Consider the following 16,641-nt stretch of genomic DNA (forward strand, 5'->3'; position numbering starts at 1 on the left):
ATGTTCAGACTGGCCAAGAGAGTGTGGGAAAATGGCGCACTGACACGGAACACAAAAGTCCGAGTGTATCAGGCCTGTGTCCTCAGTACCTTGCTCTACGGCAGCGAGGCCTGGACAACGTATGCCAGCCAAGAGCGACGTCTCAATTCATTCCATCTTCGCTGCCTTCGGAGAATACTTGGCATCAGGTGGCAGGACTATATCTCCAACACAGAAGTCCTTGAAGCGGCCAACATCCCCAGCTTATACACACTACTGAGTCAGCGGCGCTTGAGATGGCTTGGCCATGTGAGCCGCATGGAAGATGGCAGGATCCCCAAAGACACATTGTACAGCGAGCTCGCCACTGGTATCAGACCCACCGGCCGTCCATGTCTCCGTTATAAAGACGTCTGCAAACGCGACATGAAATCGTGTGACATTGATCACAAGTCGTGGGAGTCAGTTGCCAGCATTCGCCAGAGCTGGCGGGCAGCCATAAAGACAGGGCTAAATTGTGGCGAGTCGAAGAGACTTAGTAGTTGGCAGGAAAAAAGACAGAGGCGCAAGGGGAGAGCCAACTGTGCAACAGCCCCAACAAACAAATTTCTCTGCAGCACCTGTGGAAGAGCCTGTCACTCCAGAATTGGCCTTTATAGCCACTCCAGGCGCTGCTTCACAAACCACTGACCACCTCCAGGCGCGTATCCATTGTCTCTCGAGATAAGGAGGCCCAAAAGAAGTTAATTCGTTATTTTTATTGGGTTTTAACCATAATCATTTGTGACAACCTTTCTCTGTACATGAACATATTTATAATATAGAATGTTTTTCATAAGTGTTGAGTTCAAATTACAATACTTAGTTCACATATTTGAAGTTTTGACACGTTGTAGCACAAACAAAACACTTCCGACCTTTGGTTCATGAAATTATCTTGTCCAAAATAAAATTCCAACAAATGTCATAATTACAAACTGTAGATTGCCCAGACCCCAAGATAAGGAAATCATAATTTCGAAGTTATTCGACAATTCCCTTGTGAGCCTCTTATTCTCCTGTAAGCTACAGAAGTGTGTCGGCAACTAAGCACTGCATTACATGAGTTACCTCCCCAAACAATGCAATCCTTTCACTGAGTACGTTGTGGTTGTAAAACAAACGTATGCACTTACTTGTAATTGTCCTCTTCGACAAATTTTTGTAGCTCTTCGATATACCGCACAGATTTCAAGTAGTTCTGCACGTGGGGTAATGTTACCAGATAGTCTGTAAAAAAAAAAAGTAATGTACCACTATTAGTCAAATAACTGCAGTGAGAAATGTAGCTTTTAAAGTTTTTTTTCTTTATCAAGAGTATTTTCTTTCATTGAGAAACCTTGGTGAAGGAGTAAGGCGCTATGTGCAGAACATCACTCTAACTCATTCTTTCGCAGGATCGCAAAACCAGAAATTTTCACCTCTCCAATTGCTCTTTCGTCTGCAATATACAGTAATTTAAAGCCCCAGCGTTAGTGTCATCTCACCAGTACTTCTTGATTTACCTAGTTTTCTCTCTTGCTCTTTTCAATCTTGTCCATATCTTGATTTTTAACCCAGACTTCCCAATGAAATAATAGTGAAATTGGCTAAAATGTTGCTGGCTTGCTTTATGAAAGAGATAGAGAGAGATAGAGAGAGAGATAGAGAGAGAGATAGAGAGAGAGATAGAGAGAGAGATAGAGAGAGAGAGAGAGAGAGAAGAGAGAGAGAGAGAGAGAGAGAGAGAGAGAGAGAGAGAGAGAGAGAGAGAGAGAGAGAGATAGAGAGAGAGAGAGCAACTGCGTATTTAGCATTAATAATTTGCTTTATTAATCTCGTCTTGATATCAATGAACACGATTATGACATAACGCAAAATATGTCCACAGTATTTTATATGTACAGGCTGGATATGGATGCTGTTCTTGTTTCTACAGTCTACACATCACAAGACTACATCTCAATCATATGATTCTCTGGCACCTTTTCTTATTTTGCAAATTTGGATAGGAATGTCCACGCCCTTGTCATTGTGGGCCGCACAGGTGCGTACTATGGAGCCACAGGGACTATGTGGGCGGCTTAAAATCCATGTTCCCATCAATTTGCACAAATCTCAATCCACAGATACAACTGATCTTAGTTGCCTGATCTAAGATATATTCACAAATCAAATAACAATATTAAAAACAACCATTACCAAACTTCCAAGTGCACAAAATCCAAACATGATAGGACCAGAAAATAATACAAGCAGTAACAGGACGAAGATGCCAGGACTCCCATGGGACAAGGGTGGTCATTATTACCCCTGGTTCTAACTGTTCCTGTTAAATTATCATAGAAAGCTCAATCCGCCCATCAAAATCTACATGGTTGCGAAACATTTTGTAACTGGTCTTTCAATTCAAATTAAATCTATTTCCAGTGTTGAAGATAAAGGCAAAGGAGGAACATTTCTTAATTGCGAAGAAATGTATTGTTTACAGGAAAATGCTCTTCATATGGGCGGCACAGTGGCGCAGTGGTTAGCACCGCAGCCTCACAGCTCCAGTGACCCGGGTTCAATTCTGGGTACTGCCTGTGTGGAGTTTGCAAGTTCTCCCTGTGTTTGCGTGGGTTCCCTCCGGGTGCTCTGGTTTCCTCCCACATGCCAAAGACTTGCAGGTTGATAGGTAGATTGGCCATTAGCAATTGCCCCTAGTGTAGGTAGGTGGTTGGGAAATATAGGGACAGGTGGGGATGTGGTAGGAATATGGGATTAGTGTAGCATTAGTATAAATGGGTGGTTGATGGTTGGCACAGACTCGGTGGGCCAAAGGGCCTGTTTCAGTGCTGTATCTCTAAACTAAAAATAAATGCAGACAGATTATGTAATTATTTTATCAAAATTGCATTGATTGTAATAATCAGCTCATGTGTCCAGACCTAAATCTGTGAGACTACTGACTCATTTGTAAACTATTAATGGGGTATAGCAACATGAAATGGGACAGAGCCAAATCTCAAAAACATTCCCAATAGGAATATGAAGACATGTAGAGGGATATTCCTGGTATCAGTAATTAACTGTCATCTCACCACAATTTTGACAACTCAGTCTACTGATTGTTGTATTCCATTATTTTTGCATATAACTATGTGCATTTAGCTAGCAACTTTAACATATTAAAACATCTCAAGTGCTTCATAGGTGCCCAATCAGACAAAAAACATTGACGCCAAGCCGAAGGAGACAACATTAGGACCAAAAGGTTCGTCAAGGAGGTAGGTTTTAGGGAGTGTCTTAAAAGAGGAGAGAGGGGCAGAGGGGTTTAGGGAGGAAATTTCAGAGCTCAGGGCCTAGACATCTGTCAATGATGAGGCAAAAAAGTCAGTGTGTACAAGGCCAGAATTGGAGGAATGCCAAGTTCTCAGAGGATTGTAGGAGGCTACAGAGATAGCATGAGTTCAGGCCACGTAGGGATTTGAACACAAGGAAGCTTTTTACAAGAATAAATGTGAAGGAAATGCAACCCACTGAATCTCTTTCATAACAACTGTCTGAACTATTTTCATGTTTGTATATGAAATTCAACCTTTTTCACAATGAGGAAATCTTGCACCTTAATTTAGAATTTGACCACTGCTACAGATGATCCAATCACTTGAGAAATGGGGTCTCACTAACAATTTGGAAATGATTAGAGGTTAAGTCAAAAAAACTTGAGAAAATAAAGCCATGGAGAGGGGGAAAGAGACAGAATAATTGCAATAATTATTTACATAAACCAAATTGCTGCGTTGACAAACTATATCCAGCTCAACATCTTTAATTCTGAGGGGGCTTGACAGGGTAGATGCTGAGACAATGCTTCCCCTCATGGGGGAATCTGGAACAAGGGGGAACAGTTTCAAGTTAAAGGGACTCCCATTTAAGATGGAGATGGGGAGAAATTTCTTCTTTCAGAGGGTCGTTAGTGTTTGGAATTCTCTTCCCCAGAGAGCAGTAGAGGCTGGGTCATTGAATATATTCAAGGCCAAGTTACACAGATTTTTGATTGACAAGGGAGTCAAGGGTTATGGGGGGTGGCAGGCAGGAAAGTGGAGTTAAACCACAATCAGATCAGCCATGATCTACTGAATGGCGGAGCAGGCTCACCGGGCTGAATGATCTACTCCTGCTCCTATTTCTTATTTTCTTATTTTAATAGGCCCCATTCACAAATATTTTCCTGACCAATTGACGATTGATTTCTTTGACTCTGCATCTCTTCTAATCCTTCCCTCAACTTTAATGTTGTTGGAGTATGAAATACTTCTATAAACCAAGCAGTGCAGTGTATTGAAACCTTTTCCAGTACAATTCCATTTTTATTGCGGTGTGTTTCGTTTCTCTTCATAAGATAAGCTGCTTTTTACAGTCACTCCATCAGGTTGGTACAAGCTTGGATCATTCCATCCTGTCTTCATCACTTTATGCATTTCAAGATGCCTTACTGCTGTTGTAAAAGCAGCTAGCAGTGATCCCGCACAGCATGCTACTGGGCACTGGGACTGACACTGCAAAATAAGAAAAGGTGCCAGAGAATCATATGATGGAATTGCAGCCTCATAACATTTCACACAATTTACTAAATTTATGTCATCTCCTTGTGTGTATTCAAATTGTCATCTAGCTTGACTGCTGAAATCAAAAGTGAAAGTAAAATTCCAATATGTGTGGATTCCTGAGGTGAGGTTGACATCAAGGCATTATTTGACCTATTGTGGCATCAAGAAGCACGAGCAAAATAGTCAATGGGAATCGGGAAAAACACTCCACTGGTTGGAGTCATACCCAGCACAAAGGTTGTGGCTGTTGGAGGCCAATTATCTCAGCCCCAGGACATCGCTGCAGGAGTTCCTAGGCCCAACCATCTTCAGCTGCTTCATCAATGACCTTCCCTCCAACAGAAGGTCAGAAGTGGGGATGTTTGCTGGCGATTGCACGATGTTCAGTACCATTCGCTGCTCCTCAGATACTGAAGCTGTCCGTGCCCGCATGCAGCAAGACCTGGACAACATTCAGGCTTGAGTTGATAAGTGGCAAGTAACATTCGCATCTCACAAATGCCAGGCAATGACCATCTCCAACAAGACAGGATCTAACCATCTCCCCTTGACATTCAACGTTATTACTGTTGCTAAATTCCCCATCATCAACATCCTGGGGTTACCATTGACCAGAAACTGAACTGGACCAGCCATTTAAATACTGTGGCTACAAGAGCAGGTCAGAGGCTAGGAATTCTGTGGTGAGCAATTCACCTCCTCCTGACTCACCAAAGCCTGTCCACCATCCACAAGTCAGGAGTGTGAGGGAATACTCTCCATTTGCCTGGAGGAGTGCAGCTCCAACACCTCAAGAAGCTCACCATCATCCAGGGCAAAGTAGCCCTTTTGATCAGCAACCCATCCACCATCTTAAACATTCACTCCCTCTTCCACTGCTGCACAGTAGCAGCAATGTGTACCATCTATAAGCTATACTGCAGAAATTCGTCAAGCCTCCTTTGACAGCACCTCCCAAATCCGCGACCTCTTCCACCTAGCAGGGTAAGTGCAGCAGTCCCATGGGAACACCACCACCTGCAAGCTCCCCTCCAAGCCATACATCATCCTGACTTGGAACTATATCGCCGTTCCTTCCCCGTCACTGGGTCAAAATCCTCAAACTTCCTTCCTAACAGCACTGTGGGTGTACCTACCCCACATGAACTGCAGCAGTTCAAGGCGGCGGCTCACCACCATCTTCTCAAGGGCAATTAGGGATGGGCATCAAACACTGGCCTTGCCAGCAATGCTCGCATCACATGAAAGAATAAAAAAACCTCGGTTCCAGTTAAGCTGCAGTCTCCATTTATAATGACCATTGGCTGGGATATGTAATGCAGCCTGGTGTGTATCAATGAAAATTTGAATCATCACAAAATGGTTCAAAAACAAACAGGTCAGTATTGAATCAAGGTGTTAATTCTTCATGAACGTCCCAATTATACACATCAGCTGTGTGTGTTTTCTGGGCACACAATTCTCTCCAACAAGATTACAGGCACTTTATCCTGTTGACTGTTTGAGATTCTTGGTACAACTCGTGACCAGTTTCAAACACCTCTGCTGGAGCTGAAGGTACTTGTCCCACAGATTTGCTGTAACAAGTTTGCGTGGAGCAATTAATTCCCAGAGCTGGCAGCTCAATGTTAAGATGATAGTTAGTGGCTTTCACCTGGAAGAAATTTTCAGAATATGGTGGTGCTAGACACTGGAACAGCAGCAAATGGCACAAATGAGAAATGGGAATGAGAGTTCACACTACCCACGTATCTCAATGGACCTCATCTGTGGGATCAACACACGATGACTTAAAACAGCTTTCAGTTCTGCTGAACAGGGACGCCTTGTGAAGCAGGTCTAAGGCAAGGATGAGAAGCTGAAGGAATGGGAAGGTCACTCATCCATGTCTTGAGGGTCTGGGACGTGTTGTTTGGTCACTGTTTACAGTAATAAAGTGATTTATGGAACATGGAACATATAACCACTGTAACAGAATCGCTGGGAGAGATTATGAACATGAGTGTATCTTCTTGGCTCCATGTTACCTGAAGTCTGTACAGTAATTTAGTGTTAGTATGCGTAGAATGTAGAGATCAAAGGTAGAATTGGTATCAGTGTTTCGAGCAAACCACTGTTTCCTGTAGTTAGGCTGGAATTGTGAAGCTTGGTGCCTGAGTTCTTGTAGTGAATTGTGAATTCAATAATAAAGAATCATATAATCACGTTGTTTGATTTGACTGAACACTCATGTTGGATTGTGTAACATGACCTCATTAAAGATTCTGCAGCTGTTACAACTGACGTCTGTGTTTAAAGTAATTAAAGAAAATAGAACAGAAAAACAGTCCAAAAGGAGACGGGTCCAATGCCTCGCATCCACAGAGTTGCTGATCTCAGCTGTGCTATTGTGGGTGGCTTCCAGCAAAGGACAAGCACTGCCCTGTAAAAAAAAAAAGATGGAAAACTAGGAGAGTTATCATTGTTCTACTTTTGTACCTCTCCTCTTAGCTAGCTCAGAAACAGTGTAACCTGAAGTATAGCTGAGTGTTAAAATGATGGGAGTTGGTCCCTGCCGAATGTCTTGACTACAGATAGACCATAGCTTGGGAGTATCAAAAAGTGATAAAAATGGAGGGGAAAGGGGAGGGCAGAATTAGGGAGAAGTCTAACTCTTTCATAATTCTTCAGGCGTTAGTGAACTAAGTTTAGCCTTCCATCTAAAAGATGTGTGAATCTCTGGACATTAACAGGAGTGGGAAATAAATAAATAACTATTGAATAAAAGGAAAAGAATTATACAATATAAATGACAGAGTCAGTGATGTTTTACATTCTTATTCATTTGCCGATTTGTACATATGGTAATGTGATCACGGCACTTTTAAGCATGCCTTGACAAATCATTACAGATAATTTATATTAACACAAGCCTAGTACTCTTTGTAAACCGCCAAACCCACAGGCAAAATAAAAATATCAGAACAGAACATTTCTCAGAGACAGGATGCGTCTTCGAAAAGGTTAAAATTCTACAGACTATTTGCATTAGTCAAGAGCTGGAAAATGTTATTTTATGATAAACACCTGGGTGTGTGCATTTAAATTCTTTTCAGATTCATTTGAAAGATTAATGTATACCCTTAAATACTGACAAGAATTTGCAAATTATTTAAGATCCCTTGAAAATTCTACATCCCCATGAGCCAATGAACATAGCCAATGGATAGCTCAGCCATACCGATCAGGAAGATACCTGGTCGGGTCTCAGGTCAATGTACAATTGCTATCAAGGGGATAACAATGGAATGCTATAATAGGTCTCAGTGCCCATGGATTAGTAAAGGGAAATATCAGCTGATGAGAGGGAAAAATCACAACACGAAAAACTTGATTCCACCCATTGGGCAATATGTTAGTATTTATCGACAGAACTCAATGGAATTATGAAAATCTTACCCAATTTATAATTAATCTCAAAAGATGCCCTAGTCCAGTCAGGATATTATTACTTTCATTTATTACTGACATAACAATTGATATTTACAATTGTTTCTATTCTGCTGAGTTTGGTACTCTGCACACACTTACCCAACCCAATCTGAGGCGCAATTCCAGCCTTTCTCATTAAGAGTTCTGGGGATGTGTTTTATCACTTGAGTCAGAATGAGGTCGCACACTGTGTCCTTTGCAAGGCTATAAGGATATGTTTTCTCATAATTTCTTTAGGGGAAACATCATCTGACAATTGAGGTGCTCTGGATAAGTGAGTGCACAGGAATGAGAAATAGCAGTGAAGAATTTACAAAAATTAAATTGAAAAATTATTCAACTACCGGAGTTTGTAATCCTTTTAAAAGTCAGCTGCAGTGAATTCTTTCCAGTTGTAAATGAAACGAACTGTCAGCGTTTGGATTCAATAATTGTTTAGTTTAGTTTAGAGATACAGCACTGAAACAGGCCTTTCGGCCCACCGAGTCTGTGCCAACCATCAACCACCCATTTATACTAATCCTACACTAATCCCATATTCCTACCACATCCCCACCTGTCCCTATATTTCCCTACCACCTACCTATACTAGTGGCAATTTATAATGGCCAATTTACCTACCAACCTGCAAGTCTTTTGGCTTGTGGGAGGAAACCGGAACACCCGGAGAAAACCCACGCAGACACAGGGAGAACTTGCAAACTCCACACAGGCAGTACCCAGATTTGAACCCGGGTCGCTTGAGCTGTGAGGCTGCGGTGCTAACCACTGCGCCACTGTATCAATTGCTTGATACAAAACTCTTAAGTTTTGGGTGGTTCGTAACTCATTAACTATTTTGCTTGACTGCAAAAGCTCCACGCATCACAACTCAATTTTACCCCCCCCCCACCCCAAACAGACTACACCAATAAACTTGCTGAGATGAGGAACATTGTTTAGCACGTGTTATCTGAAAACTGTCCCTTCTCATAAACAAAGCTTTAGCTTGCCAAAATAAATCTTGGAATTGACTTTGTTCAGAGCCAGGACACTTTCCATGGACTTTCACCATCTAATTTGTGCCATGCACAGTCAACTGTGAAACCTCGATTCCATAGATCACTGCTGCCCAAATAACAGTCATAGTTGTACATAGTTTTGCACCATTACAAGGAATTATTTCTTTTAACTTTCTGTAAAAAAAAAACCTCTGTAAAATTGTGGTTGAGATTTTGCAGTCAGTAGCAAAGAGATGGTGCTTGTCGCTGACCTTGAAGAAAGCTGACCACAAAGATCTAGTGATCTCTGTGACGTGGATTTCCCCTTTCCCGTTGTTAGTTGTTAATAAGTGAAGGGAATTTCAGGCATCCACCAACAGTGATGTCATGAAGCAGGGTAAGCAACCGATCACTTTGAAGCATTCTTACAGACAGCAAACAGCAAGTGAAATGCATTGATTATCCATCATTTTCGAATATCATTTTACAGAGAGTGTAATAAATGATTGTGACATACAACATGGCATTCAAATAGAAGTTGAAATATCATAAACTTTGAAAAATATTTTGATAGATTTTGTTCTTTTAATCATAATGGAGAAATTTGACATTCAACAAATAGTAAATTAGCTTTTCAGGGCCAGAGAGGTTGTTCACTGGTCATTATGAATGTAGTACATAGTTAAAAACCCAATTATACCTCATTCAACAAGATGTAACTTTTTCAAGGGTTTTTACAGTGAGACTAATCAACTTCAGGATTTCCGGGTTTAACTGTGCATATGTGGACTCTAAGAAGTTGCTGTCTGTTTCAGAGGAGAAATGATAGTGAATGCTGATAGTTTCACTGTCATTACAACTACAAAATTTGGGCCATTATATCAAACATAACACACCAAGAAGAATGAAAAAGACTGATTGTCATTTTCAACAGGTCACATTTGTTCAGAATAATTAACAAACATGACCCTCCCACAATTTCACAGAGTTCATGGTAAGAATGTGCCTGCAGAATAAAACAAAAATTTTGGAAATCCAGAATGTGGTCACTAACATTTACAAAGAGGAAACATACAATTTGCATTTATCTAACACGTTTAACATGGAAAAGCTATTTCAGAGAGTCAGTAGGAAAACAAATGCCCAGTCAAAGGAGGCAATTAGGAAGCATGACTGAAAGTTTGGTCCAAGAGGTGGGTTTTAAAGAAGGTCTTAAAGAAGAGGGATGTGTAGAGACTTAGGAAAAGAATTCCAGACATTGGGACTTAGGCGGCTGACATCACTTTCACCAATGGCGAGGATGCACAAGAAGATGAAGCCAGAGGAACAAAGAGTACATGGAGAAATGGAGAGTAACACTGGAGTTGTAGAGCTGAAGGAGGTTGCACAGATAGGGAGGGGCATGAGGAATGTAAACACGATGTGAAGAATTTTAAATTTGAGGATTTGAGCGAGTAGGGGGGAATGTTGGACTGAGATTGAGGGCAAGTGGGACTTGGTGCAGGATAGGATAAGCGCAACAAGACTTTAGATGAGCTGCAGTTTATAAAAGGTTAAGCATTTTCAGCAGAACTTCCAGCAAAACTGATAGAAGCACTTTATGTAAAGGATGAACCAATCTTACTCTACAATGACCTTTTGCACTTTCTCCTCTTTTTAATCAGATTACTTTAGACTTTGAAATTACTAATAAAAGAATTAGAAGATTTTTCTAGAAACGGCCTTTGTTACGTGACTAAAAATATGGTCATGCTACAAGTGTTATGCAATATATTTTTTAATCTGGAAGTATTTAAAGGATTATATGAACTGTTCATTGTACAAGTTGGTTTTGCTGTGAACAAATGTTAATCTATTGTGGACAAGGCACTAATGTATAAACCATATATGTAAGATAACAAGGAACTTGTGCGTTTTTTGCCATCAGGACTTTCAATAATACAACTTGTAGAATTTAGCTAATTGGGGTTTAAAATCTGTTAGTCATTTAATTGTGAATTAGAATCCACATAAAGAATTACATCAGTATAATTTCCACATTCAGCTAATCCCTCTGCTCGTCAATGGTTTTCCCTCTGCAGTCTTAAAACTACAGTCCAGAAAGGTTATACCTTGTAACATCAGGTAACTATGTAATTATACATCTGTTTCATGCATCGCCCTATTAGAAATTAAATCCCATCTGCAGATGATGAACAAACATTCAACATCTTTGCTACAGAGATCCAATATAATTATTCTTCCTGCAGTAATTAGTTTTCAGAGCCAATGACTTATAAAATCAGGCATTCCGCTCTGTTAATAGAAGAGTACGTTCCTACTTCCAGCACAATCTGGTTTACAATTGGCAATATAGATTATTCACATTGCTGGGTAGTCAGTGCAGGTTTTCTAAAGCCCTGGAACTCTGGATGACTTCTTCCCCTTCTCAGCCAAGGGCCATCCTAGAGCCCTGACTGTTGCCTGCAACTCAGTTCAGTCAGAGTCCAGATGTCAAACTGGAGACTTTCAGATTTGTAGAGCCCAGTACCACACAGGCAGTAGCTGGGCCATTATGGAGCACTTAGCCCAAGAAACATTTTCCATTCAGATATATCACAAATTGGATTTATTTTTCCACATACTGAAATAAATGCTACCTTACTGGGTCTAGTAAATCTGACATTGAACATAGGCTGTTTACTGGAATAAGAAGAACTTACTGCCATAGAGGCATTACCACACAGGAGGCGGCCATTCATCCCATCGAGGCCATGCCGGCTCGCCGCAGCACAATCCAGTCAGTCCCATTCCCCGCTTGATCCCCTGTAGCCCTGCAAGTTTACTTCCCTCAACTGCCCATCCAATTTCCTTTTGAAATCATTGATTGTCCCTGCCTCCACTGCCCTCATAGGCAGTGAGTTCCAGGTCATTACCACCTGCTACGTAAAAAAGTTCTTCCTCACATTCCCCGTTGCCCAAAACTTTCAATCTGTGTCCCCTAGTCCTTGTACCATCAGCTTAACAGGAACAGTTTTTCTTTGTCTACCTTATCTAAACCTGTCAATCTTGTACACCTCTATCAATTCTCCATGCAATCTCCTTTGCTCTAAGGAGAACCACCTCAGCTTCTTCAACCTAACCTTGTAGCTAAAATCCCTCATCCCTGGAATCATTCTGGTAAATCTCCTCTGCACCCTCTCAAGGACCCTCATATCCTTCCTAAAGTGTGGTGATCAGAACTGGATGCAATACTCTAGTTGCGGCCTAACTAGAGCTTTATAAAGGTTCATCATTTCCCTGCTTTTGCACTCAATACCTCGATTTATCCCATATGCTTAGCTAACCACTCTCAATAGCTCCTGCCACCTTCAAAGATCTATGGACATGAATTCCCATGTCCCTCTGTCCCTGCACACACACTATAGAAATTTTTCATTATCTCTATCTCATTATTTCTCCCCCTATCCCTTCTGCCAAAATGCATCACCTCACACTTCTTTGTTTTGAATTCTATCTGCTACTTCTCTGCCCATTCTACAAGCCTATTTATGTCCTGTTGCAGTTGATTTGTATCACCCTCATTGTTTGCCACTGTTTGGCCCAGATTTTGCAGTTGTAATGACAGTGAAACTGTCAGCATTCACCATTATTACAAGTGTGAAATTCACAGTAACTTCTGGCACCCACATATGTGCCATTATAGGCAGAAATCCAGAAGTTGCTATCACTGATTCCCTGCTCCTCCACAGGGTGCACTGTTGATGCCCTTGCAGATGGAAATCTTCTGAAATCACCTGATTTGCCATGAATTTCCACTATTATGCTAGTCTTCCTTGGCCTTCTTATCTCAAGAGACAATGGGCAAGCGCCTGGAGGTGGTCAGTGGTGTGTGGAGCAGCGCCTGGAGTGGTTATAAAGGCCAATTCTAGAGTGACAGTCTCACTATTAGTCTCACTGTAAAAACCCTTCAAGAGTTACATCTCATTAAATTAGGTGTAACTGGGTTATTACCAAGTTCATAATTACTGATGAACAACCTCTCTGGCTCTGAAAAACTAATTTATATTTGTGGAATGGCAAATTTCTCCATGATGGTAAAAAAAAGATTTTTAAAACTATAAAAATTACTTTTAAAACGTTTTTTATGGTATTTCAGCTTCTATCTTAATGCCATGTTTATGTCCCAATTATCTATTTTACTCTCTGTGAAAGGATTAGAAAGTGAAGAATAATCAATGCATTTTACTTTTTGGTTTGCTGTCTGAAAGAATACTTCAATAGGATTGGCTGCTTAACCTGATGCCATTACTGTCACTGGACACCAGAGATCTCCTTGAGCTGACACAGGATTCCAACTAACATTGGAAAAAGGGACAAAAACAAGAAATGCTGGAATCACTCCGCAGGTCTGGCAGCATCTGTGGAAAGAGAAGCAGAGTTAACGTTTCGGGTCAGTGACCCTTCTTCGGAACTGACAAATATTAGAACCTGGTCCAATCTGCACCTTCTCCTTTGTTATCTCTTGCCCCACCCCCACCTCACTTGCTTATAATCTGTGACTTTTCTAATATTTGTCAGTTCCGAAGAAGGGTCACTGACCCGAAACGTTAACTCTGCTTCTCTTTCCACAGATGCTGCCAGACCTGCTGAGTGATTCCAGCATTTCTTGTTTTTGTTTCAGATTTCCAGCATCCGCAGTATTTTGCTTTTATTATATTGGAAAAAGGGATCTTTTTCAGCAGCTACCATTGAGGTCAGCGGCGAGACCCGTCACTTTGCCTTTGACTGCGTTATCTCAGGCCATTGTACACTGAGCACTGCTTGGAAAGTAGAACTCATCCAATGGGCCGAAGGGCCTGCTTCTGTGCTGTATAACTCTATGACTCTATTCACAAACTGATTTTTAGAATAATATTTGCTTTCGCAATTTTTAAACAGCAACCTAAGCTACTGAAAATACACAAAATCATCAGCACTTCTTTGATACCTTTAGCTGTTCAGCTTTTATTCTCCATCCCTTACAGCTACTGAAACCAGACTGCAGTGGGAGTTTATTTTTTCTCAGCATCTACGAAAGGTCCATAGATACTCTACACTGAGAACTAAACTGAGTGATTAATGATCATCTGAAAGAACAAACTTCTAGCGCAGCAGTGCACATGGATATCAAATTTGACGACATCAGTTGTCTAATTATTTTGGCCAGGCCGTATATCAGTGCTTCATCTCCACTGTAATGTTGGTGAATAACATTACCCAAAAAAAACATAAACTTTGAAAAATAAATGACTTCTCCGCTTGCAGCTTCTATGCAGTCTCCAAGGACCTACTCCTGCTCCTAATTCGTATGCTCATATGTAATACCGCTTGAAACAATAATCCTCAGAAGTGGAGGGTCCTGAATATAACAGTTTTTAAAACATAAAATAAATAAATGGTATTTAAGTTGCCAAGTGCTCGGAGATCATTAGAACTTTTGCGTACTGTACCATATTGTGTTTTGTTCTACTTAACAGGAGGATGATGAAAATGGAATTGTCACTCATTAGAAAAACCTATATATTTTCATATTTATTTAAGAGGTGTAGGTGGTCACATTAAGTTTGCTTCTCACATGCTGGAGAGGATACACACAGCTGTCTGGGATACAAAACCTCACTCTGAGAGCATTATTCCTGTGCATTCCTGAATGTTCTGATTGCAAAGCTAGTTGGTATTGCATCACACAGATTACTTGCTTTGTCCTGAAATGAATCCATTTAGGTAACACACATTTTAATGGGTTTGTGCCTCGCAGCTGGGTGGACTTCAGAAAATCCCCAATTTTTATTTGATAAACTTGGTTCAACTACCCAAGGCAACATTACTTTCCTAATTTGGAGCTTGTAAGAATACGAGGGGTAATTTCTGAGCTACGTGCTCCCAATTCTTCAGCTCTTCTGGTTGCATTGGGAGATGAATGTCTAAAAAAGCTATATTAGTCAAATATTAGTCCCATTCTGGAATCTGGTCCAGGTTACAGAGTGTAAGCTAAGTGATGTGTCTTTCAAAAAAATCACAACCTGATGGAGTGCATATTTCTCTGCTATCCTCAGGCTAAGAGAACAAAATAATGGTCATGTTACAAAGTTATTACAGTAACATGGATTTCTGTGCAATCCCTGGGCTGGATACTGGTTGATTAAAATCAGGCCTGTTGGAAGTGAAGGCTGACTTACAGAAGCGGCTGTTGATGCTGAGCATGAGGGAACCAGCTGAGTAAATTGTAACAACATAGAGTGTTAGAATCCACTTTGGCGAAGATGTACAAGCCAACTGCTAAAATACGGCCTAACTGCTAATTTGATTTACAGGTCTAAAGCTGGGTCCTTATTTCTTGCCCCCTCCCCCCACTCCCCCAATCAAATGCAGTGCCCATTCCTGTTGCAGAACCGGTGAAAATAGATTCTACAATTTAATGTGACTGCTGATTGTGAGCCAACTGCAGCAATACTGGAAAGCTCTTCCAGATGCAATTGCTTAAAAATTCTACTCATGACTACTTTTCTGGCTGTGGGCTTTACTGATGTTGGGCGGTTGGGGGGTCAGTAGGGGAGAGCAGCGCTGTAGTTTAACTGGGCTAGGAATGGAGCTACCCTGCATGGTAGCTGTTTCTATCAGTTCTTCACAAACCCGGTTAGTGTCGAGATTCCCGGTCTGATACAGGGCATGTGCTGCTCGGGGGACATCTCCAAAGATGAGAGAAAGGAAAAAAAGGAACTGTGTGACATCTGAAATAGAAACAGAAAATTGCTGCAAATACACAGCAGGTCCGTCAGCAGTTGGAGAGAGAAAAGACAGGCTACAACACTTGAGGCAGGTACCCTTTGTCAGGGTTACATTGCAAATGAAGAATCTCCATCAGGAACATTTGAAAAGTGAAGAGACAGCTTAACGTTTCGGGTGGACACCTTCAGCGGAAACATAACCCTGACATGGGAACCTCCAACCTCCCCCTATCTGTTCACTTTCCAGATGCTGCCAGACAGACTGTGCATTTTCAGCTTCTTATGGATTTTCCATAAGGGTTTTCAGAATCATAGAAATTACAAGATGAGTATTGCTAGACAAAATGTCACTTGCTTTGTGGGATCTTGTATTTCTATTTCATGCAGCAGAAAGGGCTCAAACATCAGTATCTCACACTCAGGACAGCCAGTTCCTAGCAAGACAAGGCTGACTTCCGGTTATTTTTAAATGTGCACATTGATAATCTGTTTTAAAATATTTCAGCAGTTTACTCTGGAAAAAATATGTCTAACAGTGAAGGCTTGTCCCTTTAGGCCGACATGAAGTATGTGTATTTGCTGAATAAAGATACTGTTGCTGAAGGCTTAAGGATATTAATAACCGTGGCCAAACATTAGAACATCATTTAGCTGAAACCATCTGAAGTAATGGCTGTTACTCAGCTGCAGTAATGACATTGTATTTGAACAGCCAAAGTTGGCCGTTAGGCATGACTGACTGGATAAATAATGATGTCACTGTTCAAATAAAAGTTATAACAACACTCAGTTGCTCCTTCAGTTTGTCACTAAGGGCTGTTAAAATTCTTCTTCAATCTCAAAAAGGCA

The 16,641-nt window shown here is 41.0% G+C and overlaps 1 protein-coding gene across 7 annotated transcripts in view; it reads right to left on the bottom strand.

Moving 5' to 3' along the window:
• The window catches only part of ralgps1 (Ral GEF with PH domain and SH3 binding motif 1), a 650,997-nt gene that overhangs the window by 157,202 nt on the left and 477,154 nt on the right, over positions 1-16,641 (bottom strand). For all 7 annotated transcript variants that reach the window (XM_068012423.1, XM_068012421.1, XM_068012419.1 and 4 more), the window contains one exon: positions 1,155-1,248. In XM_068012423.1, the coding sequence (XP_067868524.1) occupies positions 1,155-1,248 (94 nt within the window). The remainder of the gene's footprint in view (positions 1-1,154; positions 1,249-16,641) is intronic.

Source organism: Heterodontus francisci, chromosome 32, assembly GCF_036365525.1.
Source record: "Heterodontus francisci isolate sHetFra1 chromosome 32, sHetFra1.hap1, whole genome shotgun sequence".
NCBI classification, from domain to species: domain Eukaryota; kingdom Metazoa; phylum Chordata; class Chondrichthyes; order Heterodontiformes; family Heterodontidae; genus Heterodontus; species Heterodontus francisci.